Below are 23,261 nucleotides of genomic sequence, written 5' to 3' on the forward strand. Positions count from 1 at the left end.
TGTAAAATACTTTTGGAATTCAGTTTAACAACATCTTTCCTCTCACAGGGAGACCCAAATTGAATGCAGTATTCTAAAAACGTCCTTACCAACGTCCTGTACAGCCAAAACATGACATCCCAATTCCAACACTCAGTGCACTGACCAATAAAGGCAAGCATACCAAACGCCTTCTTCACTCCCCTGTCTACCCGTGACTCCAATTTTAAGGAACTACGTACCTGCATCCTTAGGTTTCTATGTTCAGCAACATTGCCCACGGCACTACTATTAATTGTATAATTTTTGCCCTAGTTTGCACTTCTAAAATGCAGCAGCTCACATTTATCGAAATTAAATTTATTCTGCCACTTCTCAGCCTGAAGCTATAAAATAGATCAATGTTTCCTGTTTACTGATACTGCTATGATTGATTTATTGTAATGATGTCAGGTGCTATTTTGTTCAGGCAAAGCAGAAAATGGGAACTTAGAAGCTGTTCTGGAAATAATAGAAATTTAATGCTTACACTGTTACGTATTTTTTCTGCAATCCCTTTCCTCAATGCATTTGCTTCTTTCTCCACCTTGCTCAGTAACAAACATCGTTTGATACTTCCCCTGTAAAGTATCTTGGGGTTTTTAATTACAGTTGTTTGCTCTGTATGTAAATGATTACTGTTTTTACAGGAACATGTAACTGATTTTAACTTGTTTTAAGCTTTTCCATTTTATTGAAGTTATCATTGATTCCAGAACAGTGAACAAATTTCTATTTGCAGCTACACACCAGCAAAGTAGGCATTTGACAATTGTATCAAGATTAGTTTACAGGAAATGGTGATCTTCTTCATACAAGTGTCACAGCCTTCATTTGATTTTAAGAATTCACTATAGTTTCATAATCAGGAACAACAAATGTACAATAGACATTCCAAATTTCCACCACTGGGGCAGATCAAAATTTCTGTCGCTTCCTATCTATGCTATTGGACATAAAGGATCATGAACTGTTCAATAAGGTGCCAGAAAGAATTCTGTCTTATAAAGTCTCGACACATTGTATAGAAGGGAATGTAATAGCATGGTAAGAAAGTTGACTAATGGGTGGAAAACCATACAATTTGAGGCAAAAATGCATGGTTTAGTGACAATTTATTTTTGTTAATAAAGTATTAATTACAGCTACCCAATAAAATGATAAAGCAACAAGATTCCACAGTTTTGTAAACAAATAAAATAAACTTTACAACATGAAGTCAGTAAAGTAAAACCATCTCAAATAAAAACTTGGTCAGGGCAGTGCCTAGTTTTCTAAGCAATCCTCCCAAACAGAAGCTCTGACTCCTTCACAAAGGATTTGAAATCTTCACTTTTGAAGATCTGGCTGTTGCATTTCCTGAAAAGAGACTTCTACTCTAACTGTCCTCTGGTATTGCTTTAACGGCAAAACTCCAGCATTTGTAGCCTCTCTGGGCAGAACACCAAAGGTTAACTTTCCCCCAGTGGATAGCAGCATATTCCTCCTCGTCCATCACAGACGAACTCAATAATTGCTCACATCTTGTAGTTCAATCTTTTCTCCTGAGCGTGTTTCTCAGGATTCCTGACACTGTTCTAAAGCAGCTCATGACTGGCACAATTTCAACTATTTATCAAACAGCTTGGCACTTCCCTTGAATTTCTCCTGTATTTTTCAGCAAACCCAAGCCCAAAACTGCTTTTAGGTTTCCTTCCCCACATTCTCAGCTGTGCTGAACTATCAGCAGCTCTCCAGGCCTTCTTTTTAGCCCCAATGTTTTCTAAAGCATAGATCCAGCAACTCGGTTTAGATTAGATTCGATGCGATTAGATTACTTACAGTGTCGAAACAGGCCCTTCGGCCAAACAAGTCCACACCGACCCGTCGAAGTGCAACCTACCCAGACCCATTCCCCTACATTTACCCCTTCACCTAACACTACAGGCAATTTAGTATGACCAATTCACCTATCCTGCACATTTTTGGACTGTGGGAGGAAACCGGAGCACCTGGAGGAAACCCACACAGACACGGGGAGAATGTGCAAACTCCACACAGTCAGTCGCCTGAGGCAGGAATTGAACCGTGGTCTCTGGTGCTATGAGGTAGCAGCGTTAACCACTGTGCCACCCACTGTGCCATCCACTGAACAGCCTGCTAATGGTACAATCATTGCTTAGATCCACTTCTCTGACTAACTAAAGAAATTAGCTCAAAGTAATGTTCACAGATCCTTGAACTGTTAAAGTATCTGATAAAAATACTTGCAGAGAATCCTATCCTTATTACTGAGCAGAACCAAATCTAACTAAAAATAGTGGGACATCCTATGCTTTATTGCTACAACTGCCACAGGGTACCAGCTTTGAGGCACAATAGAACATTTTTAATTTTATCATTTAATGTATATTCTCTCTATACCTTCTTTCTAAAGTTAGCATGCTGTTTTAATTAACAACAATCTGCCTAATCTCATAACTCGTCTGTGTTCCACTAAGTTCCTGGCAGTCCATTCCACAAGTCAATCACATTCTGCACTCGAGATTCATGTGCAATTTCTGATATTCAGATGATGAGTCAAAAGCGAATTGCCACAAAACAAGTAGCAGTTAATGGATATTTTTGGATTGGTAGAATGTAAATCAGTCATAACGATTCATGAACAGTTAGCACTACTCCTTCACAGATGAAAACTTGGTTAAATGAAGAGAAAATAAAGTAGGAAATAATGGGTCATTGTGCAGTTGACAAGCTATGAATAGTAGAATACCACAAGGATCAGTGCTTGCTAGTCATAATACATACAACGATTTGGATAAGGCTATTCAATGCAATATTTCCAACTCTGCAGATAACACAAAACTAGAGGGAAGTGTGAGTTGCATGAGGAAGATTCAAAGACACTTCAAGGACATTTGGAAATGCTAAGTGAGCAGGGAAACAATTGGCAGATTGAAGACAATGTGAAGAAAACTGAGATTATGCACTTTGTTCTGAAGGTCAACAAGAAAATTCAAAAAGGAATTTCAGCATCCTCCTTCATAAGACAGCGGACATTAACAGGCAGGTACAGTTAGCAAATAGAAACCAGGAGCCAGAAGTTCAGGATAAACTGTGGACCGTTGGTCCATTTAGGATTGAAATGAAGTGTAATTTCTTCATTCAGAAAGAGCTGAATCTCTGCAACTTTCTGCTCCAGAAAACTGCGGAAGCTCATTTATTAAGTATAATCACAATGGAGATTGATAGGTTTTCACTGGTTACAAACATCAAGAAATATAGCTACAAGAGGAAAATCATCTACAAGATCAGTTACGATATCATTGAATGGGAAGGCTGGATCTCAACACGTTCCTGTTTCTTATGTTTGTAGGTTATTTGAGTAACTAAGAAAGAAATGAATCCATTTTCTGCAATGTAAACAAATATTATTTTTCAATAATTCATTCTCTGGGCTAGCAAGTCATATTCTGCCTTTTGGTAATTTTACCTTACCCCAAACTTGCTATCTGTACACAATCCTGCACTGAGACGTGCTTGTGCATCACCCCTCTGCTTTCTGACTTACATTGATTTCCAGACTCTCAGCACCTTCAATTTTAAGTACCTACCCAGCATCTTAATCTTTTAATGTCATTACCTTTCCATAATTCTGCAACATCTTCCAACACGACAAATGCTCTTTCAAAACATACTGCTGACACTGGACTTTGTGGACCCTTCCCTCAACACATCCCTCACCATCACTGACAAATGTTATTACAGAAACTTGTGAAATTACCTGCCTCGGTTTCTTTAAGGCCTTAAGATTTTTGATCAACCCTCAAAAAAAATCTTTTTTTTTCAGCATTTTCAAATTTCTCCACTGTGAACTGCCTTGGAAACATTTGTTAATGTTGGAAAGGTAGAGATGTTGATTAAGAGGTAATGCACCAGTCTGTGCTAGAAAATACACACATCTGGGCAAATTTGTCTTGGTAGTGTAATCCCTGCCCATGCCTTATGGTCTACGATAAACATTCCTGGGGAATGAAATTGAAAAGTATTTGACCTATATTCAATTTGCAGGACCCTCAAGCAAGAGGAAAGATTAGAAAACTTTTTTTAAAAAATTGTACTAACATAAATCTATCCATGTTTTAACATGCTAAAATCTACACAAAGTCTGAGAACATTATTGTCTAAACACAGCACAACTGCAGCACATTATGAGGAGGGAGGGTGGGCAGGAAGGAAGGGAATGGGGGCAGGAGGAAATAGGCATGGGAAACCACACATTATAGGTTCCTTCTTGCTCACTTTCACTTATTAAGTTTCCCTGGTCTACTCTGAACAAGAATAGGACCATTGTTAAAATGAAGTCATGCAATGTCTTTCAAATACTTAAATAATGACACCACCTCCTTGAAAAAGCTACCTCATAAATAACTAATCCACTTCCTGAGAAAGGAGCGGATCATCAATTTTTTTTAGGTTAAAATTATGTCTCATCTGTTAAAAAAATCTACATTTGTTTCATCAAGCAGACAACCTTTATTATTTACTTTTTCTTATGGTTTCTGCGGGAAATGATTATTAATGGAAAAACTTTATATTATGATTGCTCGATACAGTTTATATTTTCAGATGTTTTACTCCTCACAAATATATTATTTTAAATTATGAATTACGTTTCATTATTTTCTTACCCCGTTTGCTTTTGGGAAACTTCTTCCTTAGCTTGTTCTTGAGAGGCATGAGTTTTGATACCATGTCAGGAACAGACACATAGAAATCTGCTTGAATTTCATCATCCATGATCTGAAAATAGAAGTGACCATAAACCATCCATGAAGGAGATCAATTTGCTCACTCAAGTGTGTTTGAATACACCGAAATGCACTTTCATATTGGTTTCTCATTGCATCAATTCAAAGTGATATGCATTTGTACTCCAACACCCCAACAGAGAAGTAGATGACATGGTGAGACAGAATGTTTCCTTTAACTTATGAAAACTGTTTGAATTCAGCCCATCTAATTGATGGAAATTTAATCTCTCTTCTTGTTGTAAATGTCTTATGTTAAATAAGGTACCTTGTTTCAAATCTTAACTGAAAGTGCATGATATTTATGATGAGTAGAAAAGGTTAGAGTGTGGATACTGCTAAGAGGCATAAAAAAAACTTGAGATTGAAGTAAATGCCACTTTATACCAAAAGGCTCTTATCTGCAAGTCGATGTGGTATGGCATACCTGGCAATGCTCAATGCTTATTTAGGTAAAAACAATGACTGCAGATGCTAGAAACCAGAGTTTAGATTAGAGTGGAGAACTGCTGTGCACTCAATGCTTATATAGGATTTGACAAGTTAAGACATTCATTTTGGAGGTTTGGAATTGCAATCTCCAAAATTAATTTAGGAGAAGGAATCTTAAAAGCTCATCTTAAAAGTAATACAAAAAAAAATGTATGGAATAATAGTTAATTTAAGATTTACTAATAATACTTAGAAACATAGAAAGATACGGCACAGAAGGAAGCCAATCAGCCCATCATGTCTGCACCAGCTGGATTAACTAGCTGCCCATTCTAATTCCACTTACCAGTACATGGTATGTGAACTTGCAGGTTACAGTATTTCAAATACAGATCCAGGTTCCTGTTAAATGAGTTGCAGGTTTTCACCTCAACTATCAAAATGGACAGTGTTTTCCACACACACACAATGCTCTGGGTGGGCATGGTTTCTCCCTTTGTTTCCCTTATAATCTTCCTACCAAGCATAGAGTCATAGAGATGTACAGCATGGAAACGGACCCTTCAGTCCAACCTGTCCATGCCAACCAGATATCCCAACCCAATCTAGTCCCACATCCCTCCAAACCCTTCCTATTCAAGTACCCATCCAAATGCTTTTTAAATGTTGCAATTGTACCAGCCTCCACCACTTCCTCTGGCAGCTCATTCCATACACCACCCTCTGCGTGAAAAAGTTGCCTGTAGGTCCCTTTTATATCTTCCCCCTCTCATCCTATGCCCTCTAGTTCTGGACTGCCCCACCCCAGGGAAAACACTTTGCCTATTTACCCTATCCATGGCCGTCATGATTTTATAAACCTCTATAAAGGTCACCCCTCAGCCTCCGATCACCAGGGAAAACAGCCACAGCCTGTTCAGCCTCTCCCTATAGCTCAAATCCTCCAACCCTGGCAACATCCTTGTACATCTTTTCTGAACCCTTTCAGGTTTCGTAACATCTTTCTGATAGAAAGGAGACCAGAATTGCACGCAATATTCCAACAGTGGCCTAACCAATGTCCTGTACAGCCGCAACATGACCTCCCAACTCCTGTACTCAATACTCTGACAAATAAAAGGAAAGCATACCAAACGCCTTCTTCACTATGCTGTCTACTTGTGACTCCACTTTCAAGGAGCTTATGAACATGCACTCCAAGGTCTCTTCATTCAGCAACACTCCCTAGGACCTTACCATTAAGTGTATAAGTCCTGCTAAGATTTGCTTTCCCAAAATGCACCACCTCGCATTTATCTGAATTAAACTCCATCTGCCACTTCTCAACCGATTGGCCCATCTGGTCCAGATCCTGTTGTAATCTGAGGTAACCCTCTTCGCTGTCCACTACACCTCCCATTTTGGTGTCATCTGCAAACTTACTAACTGTACCTTTTATGCTCGCATCCAAGTCATTTATGTAAATGACAAAAAGTAGAAGGCCCAGCACCGATCCTTGGGCACTCCACTGATCACAGGCCTCCAGTCTGCAAAACAACCCTCCCACCACCACCCTCTGTCTTCTACCTTTGAGCCAGTTTTGTATCCAAATGGCTAGTTCTCCCTGTATTCCATGAGATCTAACCTTGCTAATCAGTCTCCCATGGGAAACCTTGTCGAATGCCTTACTGAAGTCCATATAGATCATATCTACCGCTGTGCCCTCATCAATCGTCATGTTACTTCCTCACAAAAATCAATCAAGTTTGTGAAACATTATTTTCCATGCACAAAGCCATGTTGACGATCCTTAATCAGTCCTTGCCTTTCCAAATACCTGTACATCCTGTTGTTCAGGATTCCCTCCAACAACTTGCCCACCAACTGCGTTAGGCTTGGATGAACGCTGAGGATGGCAAGGACACAGAATATACGCTAGGTGGGGAACATCAATGACTAACGCCAAGAATGTTAGTCCTGATTCCTGATGAACGGCTTTTGCCCAAAATGCTGATTCTCCTGCTTCTTGAATGCTGCCTGATCTGCTGTGCTTTTCCAGCACCACACCCTCGACTCACACCAAGAATGGCCCAACTGGTCAAATCGTAATAGACAGAGTTGTTAGATTAGGTCTGTGGAAGGTGGTCAAGAACCAAGAGAGAAAAACACATTTAACTGCATCCTCAAGCATACCCCTGTTGCAGATCTCCCGCCCATAACAGTATGAATTAGAGAGACTAACATGCAGTCCTCGTAGAAACAAAGTCTGATCTTCACAGTGAGAATATCCTCCATAGTGACACAATGACCATGAACAATGGGATAGACTCCGAACAAATCCAGCACTCTGACTGACATTCTTTGATCTGATGTATTATTTTCGCATGCCCTGAGGTAGAGGGAAAAGTACTGTAATGCGTACTACCGAGACAAATCATACCGTACGTAAGTATATCAGGATAACAGAACAGAATGTTGTTCCAGTTACAGTGAAGGTGCAGAGAAAGATCAATTCTAATATATGACCTATGTCCGAAAACAGTAGGGAAGAAGTTGCTTTTAAATGTGTTGGTACGGAGGGGATCCAAGATGGCGGCGACCCAGCAAGACTGAGTCCACAGTGCTCTACCCAAAACTTGGGAAAAGTGGGCTATCCACCCCCACCACACTCACTAAACCATTTATAATAGTTGTTAACCTTAAATAGTTACCTATTAGTACATTTAAATAGTCTAATACTAGCTGGAAAATGAGTAAAGGGAAGGGAACAGGCGGCTCTAAGAAAGCAGGGACCCCTCCCCCACCCTCTCCCTCTTCAGCTGCAACAAAGGTGTCTTCAGCTACTTCAGGAGATTTACCAATGAAGATGAGCTTTGAGGAGATGTTTGCCAGGTGGGAGGCGAAGATTGATGCTTTTATCGATGAGTCTCGGCAGAGCAGAGAAGCACTATCAGCCGAGCTGCAGAAGCAGGGCAGAGACATTCAGGAATTGGAGTGCCGAGTCAGAGAGGTGGAGTCGAAGGCCGCAGCCTCAGAGACTGGGATAAAATCAACAGCCGACCACATCCGTTTTCTCGAGAATCGAGTCCAGAACCTAGAAAACCACATTGATGACCTCGAAAATCGATGTCGTAGAAAAAATATTCGGTTGGTGGGCCTGCCCGAGCAGGAAGAGGGAGGTCAGCTGACAGCATTCTTAGAGCATTGGCTGCCACAACTTTTAAATCTGCATAATGGATCAGGCCGGGTAAGGGTAGAATGGGCCTACCGGGTCACAGTACGTGGGCCTGGCTCAACCCAGCGCCCACGCCCGGTCCTGTTCCAGCTGCAGAGCTATAGGGAGAGGCAGATGCTCCTGGAAGCCTCAAGAAATCTGGGAAAAGATCCCCAAGCTATGACCCACAAAGGATCCAGGATCATGCTGTTCCAGGACTTCTCCCCAGCTTTGGTCCGAAAGAGGAAGGCATTCGATGAGGCGAAGAAGCGTTTAAGGGACTTAAATATCCAGTACTCCTTACGATATCCAGCGACGCTACGCCTTAGCCACGAAGGATCCATATATAACTTCGGATCACCGGAGAAGGCTAAGGAATTCTTGGACTCTCTTAAATAAACTGTAAGAGATTGTAGACGCTGGTCTGCCTTTCCCATTATTTTGGTTTACATCCCTTCATCTTTTCTTATCTTTCCCCCTATGTGTGTATGTATATATATATATGTGGGGGCGTTTGGTTAATGTTGATGGGGAGAGGTGGTTACCTTATTCTATTTTACTTCTGTTTTTAGGAGCGGGGTTGTTTTTCTTTCCCCTGTTATTTTGTGGTATTATATTTAAGTATTACATGTTGAGATTGTAATCTTATAGTTATATATGGTATTAATATTCCCAAATATATTTAGATGTGGGTGTGGGTGGGGTGTTCACTGTTAACTCTAGCTTTATATTATATTTGAATTCTCCTCATTTTATTGAGGAACACCTGGGTCAAGGGTGGGGCACTGGTTGGAAGAGGGTAAGATGGACTGTGGGAGAGGAAGTGACGCTCCCTGGGAACAAGGGAGAAAATCTCCAATTCGGAATGTTTTATATTTTTTATACTTAGAAAGAGTTTTTTGTTATATTGTTTTGAGTGTATCAGAGAGTCTTTACTTTTGTAAATCTTGTATGCTCCATGCTCGGGATGTTCTAGATAGGGTTTCCCCTCCCGAGGGGTCTCGGATCTGTCCAGATGATTATGGCTGAACAGTCGGTTAAGTGGTGCACCTGGAATGTCAGGGGGAGTAATTCGCCAGTTAAAAGGAAGAAAATATTATCAAATCTTAAGAAGGAGAGAGTTGATATAGCTCTCCTACAGGAGACACACCTGTCGGATAAAGAACACTTAAAATTACGACAGGGCGGATTTGATCAGGCCTTTTTTTCCTCTTTTAATTCAAAAAGCAGGGGAGTCGTTATCCTTGTCCGGAAGAACTTCCCTTTGAAAATTCTAAATCAGATAAAAGACGAATCTGGACGATATATTTTGATTAAAGCCCTCATAAATGGAGAGGAATATGGGATCTTAAATGTATACTGCCCCCCGGCACACCCCTTTAAATTCATAATGGAAGCTTTTTCAAAACTGATGGCCGTTGGTGCCCGTCATACAATTATAGGGGGAGACTTTAATTGTATTATGGATCCGGAAATAGACAGGATTCCCAAGAGTGCCGCTGGAGTATCTCCCAGATCTAATAAAGAATAAAGACCTGAATAAAGAATTAGGATTGGTAGATGTATGGAGATGTCTCCATCCACAGGGTAGAGATTTTTCTTTCTACTCTAATCCACATAAATGTCACACAAGAATTGATATGTTTTTTGCCCCATCGATTTTTCTAAACTCTATAGCAACCTGTAAAATAGGTACTATAGCAATCTCTGACCATGCCGCTGTATACATGGAAACTAAGGTAAAGAACAATGGGACATCTGCTCGGCATTGGCGTATGGACCCCTTCCTGATAAAAGACAGCAAATTTTTAAAGTACTTCTCCCAAGAACTTAAAACTTTTTTAGAAATTAATACTGGTCCGGCTAGCAATCCGTCAATGATGTGGGAGACCATCAAAGCTTATGCACGAGGTTTGATCATCTCCTATTCAGCGACCCAGAGGAAAATGAAGGGAGAGCAACAGCGTCTGCTCGAAGCTCGCCTAAAAGCAGCCAAAACAGCATACGCTGATAGACCTTCTATCACAAAATTGCAGAGGATTACAGCTCTTAGGACAGCTTTAAACACCGCGCTTACTCAAACGGCTAAAAGGGAAATATTATTTGCGAAACAAAGATTATATGAATATGGCGACAAACCGGGTAGATACTTAGCATTTCTTGCAAAGAAAAAGAAAGCCCCTCAAACTATTCCGACCATCAAGGAAAGTACAGGTACCCTGACTCATGATCATAAAAAGATCAATGCGACCTTTAAAGAATTTTATTCTGAACTATATAGATCGCAGGATTGTGAAGATAGGATTAGGAGGATGCAGTCATTTTTAAAAAATTTGACCTTCCCGGGCCTGACTCCGGAACAGGTGTCGGCCCTAAATACCCCTTTAACAGTCCAAGAAATACTTGAGGCAATTAGGCAACTTCAGAGCGGAAAAGCACCGGGCCCGGATGGTTTTCAAGCTGAATTCTATAAAGAATTTACAGGAATATTGGTTGACCCACTTATGGATATGTATAATTTTGCGCATAGTCAGGTCTGTCTCCCGCCCACGCTGAAAGAAGCAAATATTTCTCTGATCCTCAAAAAAGGAAAAGACCCAGAAGATTGTGCATCTTACAGACCAATATCCTTACTAAATGTAGACTTTAAAATTCTCTCAAAAATGTTAGCACTAAGACTAGAAAGGGTACTGCCATATATTATAAAGGAGGACCAGACGGGATTTATTAAGGGCCGCAGATCATCCAATAATATCAGAAGGGTCTTGAATATGATTCAAGCCTGTCATCAGGGAAAGATACCAGGAGTAGTAATTTCATTGGATGCGGAAAAGGCATTTGATAGGGTTGAATGGTCATATTTATTTTACACATTGGAAAGGTTTGGCGTTGGACAGGTGTTTACCAAATGGGTTTCAACATTGTATAATGACCCCAAAGCAGCTGTTATTACTAATGGGTTAAGATCGAATGGCTTCAGTGTGGGTAGGGGCTGCCGTCAAGGATGTCCTCTCTCACCATTGTTGTTTACACTGATAATCGAACCATTAGCAGAAGCCATCCGGACTGATCCTAATATAACGGCCCCGAGGATTGGTACAGGTAAACACAAAATTACCCTCTATGCAGATGACGTTCTCTTATTCCTCAGTAATCCTTTAATGTCAGTGCCTCGTCTAATTCAAGTTATTAATACATTTAGTGCATTCTCAGGCTATAAAATTAATTTTTCAAAATCGGAAGCCATGCCAATGGGTGGTCTGGCTATGATACCCCACTTAATGGACGGATCCCCTTTTCCCTTCCATTGGTCCCTGGACGGCTTCTTATATTTAGGTATTTTTATCACGCCAGTATTTGATCAGCTGTATAGGGCTAATTTTGTACAATTAATGGAAAGGATAAGGCAGGACCTCCAGCGATGGAGAGACCTTCCGACTTCCTGGCTAGGGAGAATAGCATTAATTAAAATGAATGTTCTGCCCCGTCTCTTATATCCTATGAGAATGCTCCCGCTGATGCTGCCAAGGCTAGCCCTACGTAAATTATATGGCTGGTTGGGCTCCTTTATTTGGAACCATAGACGGCCCCTTATTAAGCTGAAGAAGCTACAGCTTCCACAGGCAAGGGGAGGACTGGACTTCCCAGACTTTAGGAAATATCAGTTAAGCTCCCTACTAAGTTACATAGCTGATTGGGTTTCATCTGATCCACAATCAATTTGGCTGGATATCGAAGCCTCCCAAGTAAAATACCCACTTATTAACCTTTTATTTTCAGTTAAGAGGAAAATCATTACAGACCACTGTAAAAATCCCATAATATTAAACACAATTAAGGCCTGGAATATAATGCGGCAAAATGAGGGTAACTCACATAAAACATCCCCCCATGCACCAATAGTAGGCGCATGGGGATTCCAACCGGGGATTACAGATGCCACCTTTAAACTCTGGAGATCCAGGGGCATCTCATGCTTAGGGGACCTATTTAAAGATGGGATCCTGATGTCCTTTGAGCAGCTGCGTCTGAAATTCGGAATACCTAATGGGGATCTCTTTCGATACTTCCAAGTTCGAGATTATATACAGAGGAAGACTACATTAATAGATAGTCTTTATAAATCAGACAGAGAACGTAATGTCTTACGACCAGCGGGGGCATCCTCCGTTAGTACTATATACCATTTGCTACATGATGGAGTCTCAGGAGACATGGATGACCTGCTTAAAACATGGGAGCAGGACTTGGGGCTAGAAATCTCTGAGGATATGTGGAATGACATTTGGGAAAATGCTAGAAGAATTGCTATCTGTAACAGAACTCGGGCTATCCAACTAAAGATACTTCATAGGGCCCATATAGCTCCGGCTCGACTGGCAAAATTTAAGGCAGGAGCATCTCCAATGTGTCCTAAATGCAAAATAGAGGTGGGTACTCTTGCACATTGTCTGTGGACTTGTCAGAAAATCTGCAGATACTGGATTAAAGTGGCAAATACCCTGACAGAAATTTTAGGAATGGAAATTAGGGTGGACCCTGTATCTCTCCTTTTGGGCTTTTCGAACCTCTCATCTCTGGATATGCATGGGAAGAGACTATTTTCTATTCTCTCTTTCTGTGCAAGGAAAAATATTTTGGTGAACTGGGTGGCTGAGGGCCCCCCTGGACTTTCAAATTGGCACAGATTAATTATGGAATATATCCCCCTTGACTTCCTCACAAATATGGTGCACCGAAAGACTGAATTATTTTATAAAATATGGCAGCCCTTTTTGAATTATATAAATGCAGATATTTCGGCTATCCTAACAAGGGCTTTTATTTAGTGAAGATTTCAGACCGGGCTGCTCCGGGGCCCCTTGGGAGAGGAATCCTGCGCGAATACGGGTTTATTATATTTGATGTTTATACATTCCGAGCATGTAAGAGACTTAGGTATACACTCTGGTTAGTTATAGGTTAGATTAGTAGAAAGTTGAGTTTTTTTTTTCTTTCTTTTTTCGTTACTTTTTTTCTTTTTTTGTTTTCTTTCTTTCTCTTTTCTTTGTTAAATTATGACTATTGTATATATGATTTCATTGTACATCAATGTTTGTATTTGAGAGTTTTGTTTATTTTTGTAAATTTACAAAAATGTTAAATTTCAATAAAAATATCTACAAAAAAAAATGTGTTGGTACGTGTTTTCAAACTTTTGTATCTTCTGCCTGATGGGAGAGTGTATAACCAGAGTGGGAAGGGGTCTTTGATGATGTTGGCTGCTTTTCTGGGGCAGCAGGAAGTTAGACAGAGTCCACGGAAGGAAGGTTGGTTTTCATGATAAACTGAGCTGCGTTCACAAATCTCCACTTTCTTGCGGTCTTTCTTGCGGACACAGCAGTCGTCATACCAATTTGCGATGCATCCAGATCGAATGTTTCCTCTGGTGCATCTATAAAAACTGGTAAGAGTCATGATGGACATACCAAATTTCTTTAGCCTTCTCAACAATTACAGACATTGCTGGGCTTTCTTGACTGTAGAGTAAACGTGAATGGACCAGGATAGACTGTTGATGATATTTACTCTTTGGAACTTGAAGCTCTCAATCATCTCCACCCCAACACTCTTGTTGTGGAGGTGTTCTCGTTTATGCTTACTCATTACGGCCTGGAACAAGAAGTCAAGGATCCACATGGAGGAGCACAGTCTTAGATCTCAGTTTGGAGATGAGTTTTGTTGAAATTAAAGTATTGAAGGCAGAAATAAAGTCAATTATTGTAGCCTGATGTTGGTATTATCCAGATGTTCCAGGGATGAGTGTAGGGTCAAGGCTTCTGCTGTCGACTCAATAATGGTAGGCGAATTGCAGCAGATCAGGGCAATCTGTGCAGCTGAAGTTGCTATTCGTAACCTGTCAAAGCACTCCATAACATTGGATGTCAGAGCCTTAATGACTACTGCCCAGTGGCAAGTGGCCGTATTTTTCTTTAGCACTGAATGATAATGCTTTTCTTGAAGCAGGTGGGAACGTCACATTTATTAAGGAAAGGTTACCGATGTCTGCAAATACTCTCACCAGCTGGTCTGCACAGGATCTAAGTGCCTAGCCGGGGACTCCATCTGGACCAGTTGCCTTCTGTGGGTTCACCGTCAAGAAGGCCGATCTAACATCTGCAGCGGTCTCAGTAGGTACAGATGCACCCGAGGCTGTCAGGGCAGGTGACATCATTTCACTGACCTTTTGTTCAAAACAAGCATAGAATACATCAAGGTGATCAGGGAAAGATGCATTGTTATCAGCGATTATACTCAACTTCACCTGTAACCAGGTATATCATCTAAGCTTTGCCACAGTTGACGTGCGTTTGCATGATTAGTCTGGAACTTGTGTTTAGTCTGGTACTCTCTCATGGCATTCTTGATGGTTTTGTGAAGACTGTGTCCTGACTTTTAGGTCAGGGTCACTCAACTTGGACACCTCAGAACACATGGGCCTCAGTAAGGAGCGTCTCTTCAGGTTCATCCATGGTTTCCAATTGGGGAACATTTTGGTTAATTCCTTTGGCACACAGTCCTCTACACACTTACCAATTAAGCCTGTGATGGTAGTGGCATGTTCATTTAGGTTGGCCACTGAGTTATTCAATATAGTCTAGTCCAATGACTCCAAGCAGTCACGTCAGAACTCGTCTGTTACCTCAGACCAGCAGTGTACAACTTTCCATGCCGGATCCTCATGCTTTCACATCTGCTTGTAAACTGGGAGAAGGAGCACAGACTTACAGCCTGATTTACCAAAATGCAGGCAGGGAATGGAATGGTAGGCATCTTTGATGGCTGTGTAGCATGAAACAGGGTGTTTGGGTCTCTGGTGAGACAGGAGACAAGTTGGTGGCATGTTGGTAGTATACTCTTGAGGTTGGGTTGGTCGAATCCACAAGGCACTGTGGACAATTAGCAACAGAAGACTTGTACTCCAACACATTTTTAACCTTGTGACCGGGCATATCCTTCACTCTACCATTATTACCAAGTCAGTGAAAACTGCAGGAGGGCATGCCAGGAACAGCAGCAGACTCTAGGAATAAAGATGCCAACTTGATGAAGCTACATAACAAGACTGCTTCATGCTAAACATTGCAAGCCATGAGTGACAAACACACAGTAAAATAATTCCACAACCAATGGATCAGACCTAAACTCTGTAGTCTATCATAGCCAGTCATTAATGAAGGTGGCAGCTTCGCAAATATCACTATCCTCAATGATGAGGGCATTTAGTACATCAATTTAAAAAAGAAGGTTGAAGCTTTTGCAATAATTTTCAGCCAGAAGAGCCAAGTGGATAATTCATCTTGGCCCCCTATGGAGGTCCCCAGCATCACAGATGCCAATTTTCAGCCAAATGTATTTACACCATATGATATCAAGAAACAGCTGGAGGCACTACATACTGTGAGAGCTATGTCTTGACAACGTCCATATAATAACACTGAAGACTTCTACCCTAGAACTTTCAATGTCGCAAACCAAGCTGTTCCAGTATGTTGACAATACTGGCATCTAACCAGTAATGAGAAAATTTACACAGGCCTGTCCTGCACACAAAAAGGAGGACAAATCTAACCTGTTCTTAATTACAACAGTAACCAACGCAACATCCACAAACAGAGCTATGTTAAGACTTTGTTGAAACAATCTATAACACACTGCAACACTCCAGATCTCCACAAAAAGAGAAGAGGAAAACCTATACAAAGGGTACCCATTATTAGCACAGACTAACAGCCAATGCCCATCATACGAACACCACCAAGATACTGTGCAACCCAACATTCTGACCACTCTACCCTACACTATTAAAGTTTCAGAACTGACTACAAGATTTCTATGTCCTCTGGGAATAATGATAGCGCACAAACCAACAGCCACACATTCACCAGCTACTATCCAAAAGACCATGCAGCAACTTCGAAAAACACTACATAGGACAAACGGGCAGGAAACTTGCCGCCAGAATACATGAGCGTCAGCTTGCATAAAATGACATAACCAGCTTCCCCTCATGTCAATACACACTGACAATGAAGGTACCAATTCAATTGGGGCATCGTTATGATACTGGGACATACAAAACAAAGCTGAAAATGTGTTGCTGGAAAAGCACAGCAGGTCAGGCAGCATCCAAGGAGCAGGAGAATCGACGTTTCGGGCATGAGCCCTTCTTCAGGCTCATGCCCGAAACGTCGATTCTCCTGCTCCTTGGATGCTGCCTGACCTGCTGCGCTTTTCCAGCAACACATTTTCAGCTCTGATCTCCAGCATCTGCAGTCCTCACTTTCTCCTCACAGACAAAACAAAGACAACCTCAGGAATTCTGGAGGCCTGGTATTCATCCACTTGTGCCATAAACAAACATGTTGAAATAGACTCCATCTACAGACCGCTACAGTACAAACCAGAAATAAAACCATCCGCAACAACAGACAGAACTATATCAATTCTGTATAGCACAACAACAGGATTCGTCCAGAGGCTACACAGCACTGAAGATGTCACCTAGTTGTGGGATGTAATGTTTCCAAAAAAAAACCAACTTGGCAAACTGACGAACAATTCTAACCTGCCCAATTACCACCCCGGTCTACTCCCCACCATTCACAAAAGGGAGGTTGTCATCAACAGTGCTATCAAGCAATGCTTATTTAGCAATAACTTGCTCACTGACGCTCAGTTTGGGTCTAGCCAAGGCCACTCAGCTCACCTTATTACACCTTATTTGTTCCAAAATGGACAAAAGAGCTTCACATCCAAAGGCGATATAAAGTTGACTGACCTTTCCACAAAGGTGACATTGGACCAAATGTAAAATCAAGGAGTCCTAGCAAAGCTGCACTCAATGAAAATGAGCAGGAAGATTCTCTATTCATCCCTGGCACAAAGAAAAATGTTTCTGATTATTGGTTCTTGATTATTTTCGATCCAGTATATCTGTGCGGGATTTCCTCAACCATTTTCATCTGTTTCATCAATGACTTTCACTCCATCATAAGTTCAGAAGTGGGGACAGTTGCTGGTGATGTGAGGGATATTCACACCACACAAATGCCAGGCAGTGATAATCTCCAACAAATGAGAATCTAAATCATCACATGACATTCGATGGCACATCCATTACTGAACGCTCCATAATCAACATCCACCATAGACAGAAACTGAAATGGGCTAGTCATATAAATACAATGGCCCCAAGCTCTTAGCTAGGAGAGCGAGGTTCAAGTTCTATCAACTCCAGGAGGTATTTAATAACATCTCTGAACAGGTTAATGAGAAAATCTCTCTAAATGATTTGATTACAAGCGCAAGTCAGAGGCTTGGGATTCTGGCAATGACTGACTCATCCAGACTCAGTTAAATGACCAACAAGGAGCAAGTCAAATGAGTGCAACTCCAACAACATTCAAGGAGCATCTAGGACATTACAGTCCACTTGATTAGCAAAACGTCCACAAACATTCACTCCCTGCATCATTGACACTCAGTTGCAGCAGTCTGTAGCATTTACAAGATGCCCTGCAGAAATTCACCATAACAAAGGTAATTCCTCTTTTCAATAATGGAAATAGGGAAATCCCCGGCAATTACAGACCAGTAAGTCTCATGTCTGTCGTCTGCAAGATGTTAGAAAGGCTTCTGAGGGATAGGATTTATGATCATCTGGAAGAGCATGGCTTGATTAAATGCAGTCAACATGGCTTTATGAGGGGCAGGTCATGCCTCACAAATCTTATCGAGTTCTTGGAGGATGTGACTAGAAAAGTTGGTTAAGGTCGAGCTGTGGATGTGGACTTCAGCAAGGCATTTGATAAGGTTCCCCATGATAGCTCATTCAGAAGGTCAGGAGGAATGGGATACAGGGGAACTTAGCTGTCTGGATACAGAATTAGCTGGCCAACAAAAGACAGCGAGTGGTAGTAGAAGGAAAATATTCTGCCTGGAAGTCAGCGGTGTTCCACAGGGCTCTGTCCTTGGGCCTCTACTGTTTGTAATTTTTATTAATGACTTGAACGAGGGGATTGAAGGATGGGTCAGCAAGTTTGCAGATGACACAAAGGTTGGAGGTCTCGTTGACAGTATAGAGGGCTGTTGTAGGCTGAAGCGGGACATTGACAGGATGTAGAGATGGGCTGAGAGGTGGCAGATGGAGTTCAACCTGGATAAATGCAAGGTGATGCATTTTGGAAGGCCGAATTTGAAAGCTGAGTACAGGATTAAGGACAGGATTCTTGGCAGCGTGGAGGAAGAGGGATCTTGGTGTGCAGGTACATAGATTCCTTAAAATGGCCACCCAAGTGGACAGGGTTGTTAAGAAAGCATTTGGTGTTTTGGCTTTCATTAACAGGGGGATTGAGTTTAAGAGTTGTGAGATCTTGTTGCAGCTCGATAAAACTTTGGTTAGACCGCACTTGGAATACTGTGTCCAGTTCTGGTCGCCCTATTATAGGAAAGATGTGGATGCTTTGGAGAGGGTTCAGAGGAGGTTTAGCAGATGCTGCCTGGACTGGAGGGCTTATCTTATGAAGCGAGGTTGACTGAGCTCAGACTTTTTTCATTGAAGAAGAGGAGGAGGAGAGGGGACCTAATTGAGGTATATAAGATAATGAGAGGCACAGATAGAGTCGATAGCCAGAGACTATTTCCCAGGGCAGAAATGACTAACACGAGGAGTCATACTTTTAAGCTGGTTGGAGGAAAGTATAGAGGGGATGTCAGAGGTGGGTTCTTTACACAGAGAGTTGAGAGAGCATGCAATGAGTTGCCAGCAGCAGTTGTGGAAGCAAAGTCATTGGGGATATTTAAGAGACTGCTGGACATGCATGTGGTCACAGAAATTTGAGGGTGCATACATGAGAATCAATGGTCGGCACAACATCGCGGGCTGAAGGGCCTGTTCTGTGCTGTATTGTTCCATGTTCTATAATTCTTAAACAGCTTCTTCCAAACTCACCATCTCTACCATCCACAAGAGAAAGGGAAGCAGATAGATGGTAACATCATTGACTTGCAGGTTCCCCTCCAAACCTGATAATGCAAATATATCACTCCCAACTGGTTCACAATCCTAACACTTTCTCCCGAATAGCATTTCGGTCTACATACAATGGACTGTCGCAGTTCAAGAAAGCAGGTCACCACATCTTCTTAAGACCAAAGAGAAATGGGCAATAAATGGTGGCCCAGCCAGCACTGCACACATTTTATTCCATCAAATGAATAAAAGGAAATACCTTGATTTTTTCAAAATGTGTGCAAGTTACTAATTGAATAATCTCTCTATCTTTTTCAACTCTATCTCTTCTTGTACATTTGTAAGTGTGCCTGTGTTACAAAACATCCCCATGTCTCAGGGTGAGAAATAAACCCTTTGTCTCTTTCAACCCTACTTCAGTATTGTCATGGTCTTTGCAACGGGTACGTGCTTGTGTGTGTGCCTATGTAGGAAAGTGTAGTTGAATGGTTAGGAGAAGAGGAGTGGAGAGGAGATGTCACGGTTTTAATCCTCTAACATTCCCTGTGAAACTTTGAATGAGTCCTCCAGCTTCGAGGATCGGCATCATTCAGGCACACTGGTAAATGTCACCATTGCATTCAGTTCAGTTGATTTAACATTTTCCACGTAAATTCCCATTTCATTTCAAACCACTCATTTGGAGCACGTTAAGTACATTTCGCACCAACATAAAGGGACTAACAATGAAAGCCAGCAAGGAAATAGCTGGTAGTACTAGTATACACAAACTTCTAAAGTCTGAGGATAGATTGAGAGAGAAAACAAATCACGTCATATCTAAGAAACGGGATAAAGCATTTAGAACTAAGATGATGAGAAATTTCTTCAAACATAGAATGGCGAGCCTGTGGAGTTCACTACCACAGAAAGCAGTCAAGATCAAAACATTCTATGATTTCAAGACAGAGTTGGATATAGTACTTGGGGCTAAAGGGCTTAAGTGATAAGAGGTTAAAGGAGGAACAGGCTATTGAGTTGGATGACCAGCCATAATCATAATCATGGCTAAGCTGACTCGAAGGGCCAAATGGTCTATCACTGTTTTCGATGTTCCTACATATGGATGACAATGCAACAGAACGTTTCTAATTCAACAATGAATCGGAAGGAAAACTGTTAAATTGTTGGGCTTTCTATGTTTGTCTATCATTCTGTAGAACTGCAAAGACTGCCAGGACTGCCATCTATCTGAACTCAGCAAGCCAGGCAACATTGTGAGGTGGAGAAGTTTTTCAGGTTATATCCGAAACGTCAACTTCGCCATCTCCTGATGTTGACTGACTTGCTGCGTTCTTCCAGCCTCCTGCTGGTCTACTTTGGATTCCAGCATCTGCAGTTTTTTGTCTGTATCTATCTTAACTCCCCAAAACCAAAGTTCCTTAAAGAAGCAGACCCACCATCACCACAAACTAAGAAAAATAAGATCAATGTGGACAAAGGAAGAGGTGCAATTCACCACTGCTGAACAGGTGTTTGAGTGGTAGTGACGTTGAGTAGCAAACAACTGGGATTCTCGCTCTTTTTTGGTACTTTCCTTGATCTGGGAGACTGTTGAGATCAGTGCACGCAAGTCAGTGTAAGGACACAGCATCTTACAAAAGGAACAGCTTTAGTCAAATGGGGAATTAATTGTCCAGCATCTACAATGGCAGAAACACTTTTCTATCTGTAGTCTAGCACTCTACAAGTATGCTATCACAGATATATCTCTGCCACCATAGAGCAGGTGGGTAAAGAGTTCCCCACCAGACAAAAAAAATCTTTTTCACAAAACCTGACGTGACCTAACGCTAACCTGTCTACAATAAGTATACAAAACTAATAGGCCCAAAAGAACTTGGAGGCAGAAGATCCCGACTCAGTTTAAGTTCATGATGTAGCATATGTCCTGTAGTTCTAAGACTGTAGACTGTTTTTCTCATTTTCAAACTGTATTCTGAAAACAACTTGAAGCATTGAAAAATTATGTTTTAGCATAATATCAAAAGAAAGCCTTTCACAGATGCATAATTTCCTATTATACTGTTAGAAAATCACTGTGCTCATGAATACATACTTTCTGAATGAGGTCTGTTCCACCCACAATATCTGCTCCATGTTTCTGTGCCACAGCAGCTTCTTCTGGATTCTGCAAGAACAACAATATTTTAGAGACCAAATGCAACACTAATAATGGTTTGTTACTGAGAGGATTTTAATGTACCTTAATTGGTCAATACTAGCTTTAAAGTCATTCCGTAAGTGAAATAAAATTTACATTTCTCAAGTGACAAAACTGGAATAAACAAAAGCATTAAACAGTTATGTATTTACAGGGTGGAAGATCAAATTGCAGATTATTTGCTATCTGAAAAAGACTCTCAAGTTACGCAGAGACATAACAAAATAAATCAGAGTTGAATTGTTAAATTTTTCACTTTGGCATACCTCATCCTTCACAAAATGTCATTCCAGACTTTGCAGCTCATGCTGCTTCTCACAAAAGATCCACACAAGTGACATTCCTGTCCTTTGAAATATTAGGCAGCCAATCAGCTGGCTAATAATTAGAAATCATCTATTAAAAACAAAAGGACAATTTGCTTCCTCCTCAATTACAGAGGAACCTGGATTATCTGAATACCAATTATCCAAAAATCGGATTATCCAAAGGAGATCTCGAGATCCCGATAGAAACTTTACATCAAAGACGGGTTTCCAACAATGATCGCATCTTTCGTTTATAGGGATTAAACAGGCACCATCTCCAAATGACTGACCTCCCGCCCTCTCTCTCTCTCCCCCCACACTTTACCTTGAGTTCTACAGAGGAGTGTACCCTAAAACAACCCCCCTTCCCCAAACAATCTGATCAACATCATCCTGTACAGGGCAGAGTTGGAACCTGTCAAAAAGTTGGCGTTCAGGCAGGGGCAGTTTTGGATGGGGATAGGGGTGCAGGCAGGGGGGCATGGGGAGGTGTTGGACAGTTGGGGGACGGGAGGGAGGCGGTGTTGGATGGGGTTGGGAGGTGGGTGGTGTTGGCTGGGGACGGAATTTGCCAGGGGCACGGCTCGCGCGCTCTCACGTTGTGTGCTTCTGCAGTCTCCTAAATGGGGAGCATACTTTAAGAACTTCGAGCGCCAGAGGAAAGGCATTTAATTGATTAACCGAATAATTTACTATCCTAACAAAATAGTGCCCGCCCATCTCATTCGGATAACTGATGTTCTCCTGTATAAGGCTTCACAGAAATTCGCAGGAAAATATATGATTTTTACTCACTTCTGTGAATACCAGCACTTTGCTGACCATTGTTGTAAAAGCATAAGGCAAATGCACGATGCTGACAAATGGGTCCACTTTTTTCTGGGATACAACAGAAAACACAAGTTACAAACCAAATGCAATTTACAATTGTTTCCAAACTGCTTAACAAAGAGCAGTGAGCACTTTTATTGTGACTTCATGATATTCCATCCTTAGTTTCTGATATCACAACAATGTTGTAAGTAGGAGCCAAAGAATGCATCTCAACTAAGAAGACTAATTTTTCAAGAAAGAGACTCCACAGCCCTTCCTCTTGTAGCTACCTCATAAATCATGAATAACTTGACTGTTCAGCCATTGAGAGCAATTAATTTTTTATTCGCTTGATTTGGAGTGGGATTTGAGATGGTCCACAAGTGAAAGGGTAAGAAATATGAATACATAAAATTCATAAAAATAACTTTTTTTTAAAATATATTTCTTAAAAATGTATGAAACTGATAATCCTACACTCTGAACTAAC

The 23,261-nt window shown here is 41.2% G+C and overlaps 1 protein-coding gene across 2 annotated transcripts in view; it reads right to left on the bottom strand.

Moving 5' to 3' along the window:
- mrpl1 (mitochondrial ribosomal protein L1) overlaps window positions 1-23,261 on the bottom strand; it is a 75,734-nt gene that overhangs the window by 34,137 nt on the left and 18,336 nt on the right. For both annotated transcript variants that reach the window (XR_009645185.1, XM_060832221.1), the window contains exons 4-6: window positions 22,754-22,837; window positions 21,546-21,617; window positions 4,689-4,800 (exon numbers count right to left, since the gene is read on the bottom strand). Coding sequence is in view for 1 of the 2 variants with exons in the window: in XM_060832221.1 (XP_060688204.1) it covers window positions 4,689-4,800; window positions 21,546-21,617; window positions 22,754-22,837 (268 nt within the window). In the remaining variant the exon portion in view is untranslated. The remainder of the gene's footprint in view (window positions 1-4,688; window positions 4,801-21,545; window positions 21,618-22,753; window positions 22,838-23,261) is intronic.

The sequence above is a fragment of the Hemiscyllium ocellatum genome, chromosome 1 (assembly GCF_020745735.1).
Source record: "Hemiscyllium ocellatum isolate sHemOce1 chromosome 1, sHemOce1.pat.X.cur, whole genome shotgun sequence".
Taxonomy (NCBI): domain Eukaryota; kingdom Metazoa; phylum Chordata; class Chondrichthyes; order Orectolobiformes; family Hemiscylliidae; genus Hemiscyllium; species Hemiscyllium ocellatum.